Source organism: Pseudophryne corroboree, chromosome 7 (genome assembly GCF_028390025.1).
Source record: "Pseudophryne corroboree isolate aPseCor3 chromosome 7, aPseCor3.hap2, whole genome shotgun sequence".
NCBI lineage: Eukaryota > Metazoa > Chordata > Amphibia > Anura > Myobatrachidae > Pseudophryne > Pseudophryne corroboree.
In genome coordinates, this window is record NC_086450.1 from 67,943,678 (window position 1) to 67,948,899 (window position 5,222).

Below are 5,222 nucleotides of genomic sequence, written 5' to 3' on the forward strand. Positions count from 1 at the left end.
GTGTCGGCCACTAGGGTCGCTTATCTTACTCACACAGCGACCTCGGTGCAAATTTTAGGACTAAAAATAATATTGTGAGGTGTGAGGTATTCAGAATAGACTGAAAATGAGTGTAAATTATGGTTTTTGAGGTTAATAATACTTTGGGATCAAAATGACCCCCAAATTCTATGATTTAAGCTGTTTTTTAGCGTTTTTTGAAAAAAACACCCGAATCCAAAACACACCCGAATCCGACAAAAAAAATTCGGTGAGGTTTTGCCAAAACGCGTTCGAACCCAAAACACGGCCGCGGAACCGAACCCAAAACCAAAACACAAAACCCGAAAAATTTCAGGCGCTCATCTCTAAAAAAAATGGCTGTCCACACTCCTCCTGAGGCAGTATTTTCATTGAGAGTTTAGGGAGGGTTTGGGTCTGTGGGGGGTCACATTTGGGGCATTATTTTATTTGAGATATTTGGAGATTATCAGATTATCATGAGCTCCACAAGGTCTACAACCACCCATGTCACCAATTTAGGATTTTTAAATAGTGTTTCTTTTCAAATGTAACATGCCACCACGTGTTGGCTAGGCCTCCAATTCAGTATAGGGGAGGGTGGCACCAAAACATGCCCTTGCTCCGGCCACCTTGGCGCCTAGCTACACCTCTGCTATCTCACATACAGTATTTCTGATATTTATGTATTTATCTCTTTATTTCATATCTATCTAAGGGCAGATTAGATGGGCCAAGATCTTCTTATCTGCCAATAATTTATATGTATCTAAGATGGTGCTACTCCCTAAACTTTTGTACACTTTCCATAATTCACCAGTTCTTCTCCCCTCTGCTATTTACAGACAGAAAAACTATCTAATTTCTTCCCTGGCTGTGGGACAATGTGTTCCCTCCCTCACGCGCAGGTTCTTGACTCATTTCCCTAATGGTTTGTTGTAACAGTTTCACCGGGTTACTGCTAATCCTTACCGTACTCTTTTAAAAGAAGTGCTAGTATTGTGGGGTTGCAGGGGGAGGAGCTTAGAATTACAATGACAGTAGTTTGAGTGCCAAACTCCAGCTCATCTTGCAATCCCATGGTCCAGCGTCCCACAGCCTGCTTCAGAGAAAATTATTCAATGGTAAGTGACCAAAAAATCCTCTTTTTGCAAATTAAGCTGAAAGTTGTCAAAAATGTCTGTCATGGCAAGTCTGACTGCGCATTTAGACTGTTCTAACTTAACAAAAAATAAATATTGCGTTGGTCCATGGTGGCTGTGCCACTACCAATTCTTAAAGAACTGGTAACCCCATCGCCAAGGGGCCACGCCCGATAGCCATGCAATAACAGCCACGGGTGGGTTTCTTTGCCTTAGGTTCCCAAGCCTGAAATTGGGTTTCTTTGCCTTAGGTTCCCAAGCCTAAAATTGGGTTTCTTTTGCCTTAGGTTCCCAAGCCTGAAATGGGGTTTCTTTTGCCTTAGGTTCCCAAGCCTGAATTTGAGCTACTTTATGGTTCTCAAGCCAGAGCTGCAGAATTTTCATCAATGCTCACCACAATTACTGTTTACTGTTAGCCTCTACCACCTCTGATGGGAGGCTGATCCACTTTTGAGGCCGCACCGCCGGTTTTGGTAACGAGGCCTGTCCAGTATGATTTTAAGCTGATGTAATATCCTTCTCTCCACCCTCAGCTTTAAGATCCTCAAAGACCTGGGCAAAATACTGGGGGTCAGCATGGAAGCGGAGCATCTTTGCACTCATTAGGTTGATAACATAGAGGCAACGACTCCAAAAGGCTTCCTTCGAGCACTCAACAGGGAACGGCATCAGTGGGTAGGAGAGCTCACTGCCCACGTATGCATAGGATACATACAGACATGTTGATAGACTTGCGATTAGCTCCCACTCGCTGAGCAGCTCGGATGACATGACCTCTCGGCAGAGCATGTAGAGAAACGCTAGATTGGTCGGAGTGATGAAACTGACATTCCGCCAGTATTGATAGAGGAAGTTGTCAACAGCGGTTATCCATAGAGCAATATATGTTGGTGATAACTCCACGAATTCTTTACACCTGCGGCAGAGGAACTCCATTAGACAGCTGAACAGGTCGCTGGTCGATGCCTGCACCATATTGGATTTTGCAGGTGAGCGCACTTCCTGGTCTCTACCAGGTTCCTTGTCAGGAGCATCATGTGAGGCCTGTATTAAGGCTGGGAGATCCACACAGGATAGCATGGAATCCTTCCTGCTCTCAGTGATGAGGTGGGTAATGTTGGTTCCACCCATTTTGCCTTGCCTCCTCTTAGACATGAATCTCCTAAAGCGCGCGATGAGCGAACGTCTCTCGGCAGGTCTTGCAGTCTCGCTGTTCTCAGTGCGATGGTTCCCACTTGAGTCCTCATCAGGCCGCCTTGCCTTGCGGCAGCACGGAAATGGCATACAGTTCCACATTCTTATTCAAGGAATGCCAGCAAATCCGGTGTCTGTAATCTGTGGTGAGTCTGATTGTAAAACGTTATCCAATAGCTACGGTCTGTTTCCAGCACGTGACTGATGCTGCCCGGTTTAACACTGGGCAGCAATTGAGTCCAGCAGGTCGTAATCAGAGGTTTTCCCTGCTTACTGTGGCATTGTGACATCACTGTGATGCAACTGAGCTGGTGATTGTGATGCGTTGTTCATGCAAATGAGCTGGTGACTTTTGTGCCTTTATATGAAAATGAGCTACATGTAGGCAATTCAACAAGTGCTGAAAATTGGTGAAAATGTAGAAGGTATTATCCCCTCATTACAGCCCTGTAAGGGAGGGAATATATGTAAAATAAATAAATAATAAGATATTTTGAATAATCTAAGAGATAAATAATTAGTTGAAAATAAAACAAATACAAAATTATTTCCCTTCAGCAATGGATCCATAACGCTTCTCCTACTCTTTCTGTGTTTTAAGAAAAATGATTCTTCCTTTTAATATGAGATAACGTCAGATGCTTTCATGTCTGTGAATGTAACGCTGAGATAATAGCGGGTCACTGGCTATGTCAGCTGGCACTGAAGTAATAATGTAACAGAAACTGAGGGTGTATGGCTGAATATTGGACATTTGGTGGATACATGTGATGGATGCTTAGAATCAGCACCTGATGTATTTTCTTAATAATCTTGTGCCTATCCTTGTTATGTAGTTTCTTTTCTTATATAATGTAGTATTGGTAAAACTGACCCTGTAGGTAAGTGCACAGTGGATCACAGGCTTGTATCCTTCTAATGCGACACACAGTTCAGTGGCTGACTATGTTGCAGTCTGCTGTTTCCTAAAGCATGGCTGCAGGACACATCACACACTTACACTGTCACCCCATATCTATCTCCCTACCTTATATCTATATAGGTCATATCTATCTCATATCTATCTCCCTACCTTATATCTATATAGGTCATATCCAGTGGCGTAACTAGAAATTTTTCTCCCCCAAGCCAAAAAATCCTTTGGCGCCCCCCCCCCCCCCCATACACCCCGTAATTACCTGCGGCGCGCGCTGGCAAAAAGGGTGTGTGGCTTTGTCGAAATGGGCGTGGCTTTGCGTGGAGGGCGTGGCATTGCAGGAAAAGACTACCTTATACCCCAGTTTTGCAACCTGCACGCCCAGACGTTGGCCACCACAGGAAAGAAAAATAATCCTGATTCATGCCCCTTACATTATTTGTCATTTTTCCTCCTTATAGTAATGCCCAGTATACATTATTCCACATACTGCAATGGCCCTTAGACATTATTCCACACACAATCAGTGATCGCGCTGAGCCAAAAAAAAAGTGGGTCCCAGGGACCCTTCACTTTTAAAAATTGGGGTCCTACCGGTCTTTTTCTGGGTCCCATCGGAATGAAGGTTCTTATTAATTTTAATCTTGTTTGGACACTACAAAAGTGTTGCAAGATGGGAGGGATGGGGTGACAATGCTGCTGGGCTGTGTAGCATGCAGGACACCCTGCACCAGAGCTGTAACTAGACATTTTGGTGCCCTTAGGCAGAAAGTGAATTGGTGTTAGACCACTTAGACCACAAAGAACAGGTAGTGCGCGGCGTAGGCGCGCCGCAAAATTTTAGGGGCGTGGCTTCATAGGGAAGGGGCGTGGCCACATAATAGTGTCAATTCACATTACACCACACAGTAGTGGCGCTTATACACATTGCACCAGGTAGAACCTCCTATGCACACTGATCCAGGTAGATCACGTCATACACTTTGCTCCAGGTACAGCACGTCATACACTTTGCTCCAGGTACAGCACGTCATACACTTTGCTCCAGGTACAGCACGTCATACACTTTGCACCAGGTACAGCACGTCATACACTTTGCACCAGGTACAGCACGTCATACACTTTGCACCAGGTACAGCACGTCATACACTTTGCACCAGGTAGATCACGTCATACACTTTGCTCCAGGTACAGCACGTCATACACTTTGCACCAGGTACAGCACGTCATACACTTTGCACCAGGTACAGCACGTCATACACTTTGCTCCAGGTACAGCACGTCATACACTTTGCACCAGGTACAGCACGTCATACACTTTGCACCAGGTAGAGCACGTCATACACTTTGCACCAGGTAGAGCACGTTATCATACACAGTGCGCCAGGTAGAACACGTTATACACACTGCGCCAGGTAGAGCACGTTATCATACACATTGCGCCAGGTAGAGCATGTTATCATACACATTGCCGCTAGGTAGAGCAAGTTATCATACACATTGCCGCTAGGTAGAGCAAGTTATCATACACATTGCGTCAGGTAGAACACGTTATTATACACATTGCGCCAGGTAGAGCACGTTATTATACACAATGCGCCTGGTAGAGCACGTTATCAGCCACATTGCGCCAGGTAGAACACGTTATTATACACAATGCGCCTGGTAGAGCACATTATCATACACATTGCGCCAGGTAGAACACGTTATTATACACAATGCGCCTGGTAGAGCACGTTATAATACACATTGCACTAGGTAGAGCACGTTATCATACACATTGCGCCAGGTAGAACACGTTATCATACACATTGCGCCAGGTAGAACACGTTATCATACACATTGCGCCAGGTAGAGCACGTTATCATACACATTGCGCCAGGTAGAACACGTTATTATACACAATGCGCCTGGTAGAGCACGTTATAATACACATTGCACTAGGTAGAACACGTTATTATACACATTGC

At 44.8% G+C, this 5,222-nt stretch overlaps 1 protein-coding gene across 1 annotated transcript; it reads right to left on the minus strand.

The window, feature by feature from the left end:
• Positions 1 to 1,640: 1,640 nt before the first annotated feature.
• LOC134944018 (cyclin-dependent kinase 5 activator 1-like) lies at positions 1,641 to 2,438 on the minus strand. The gene has a single exon (XM_063932560.1). The coding sequence runs from the start codon at positions 2,436 to 2,438 to the stop codon at positions 1,641 to 1,643; it is 798 nt and encodes a 265-aa protein (XP_063788630.1).
• Between the last annotated feature and the right edge of the window lie 2,784 nt (positions 2,439 to 5,222).

Bases quoted from the DNA above. Each gene is read 5' to 3' on its own strand.
- LOC134944018 (XM_063932560.1), bottom strand. From the start codon at position 2,438: ATGTGGAACTGTATGCCATTTCCGTGCTGCCGCAAGGCAAGGCGGCCT.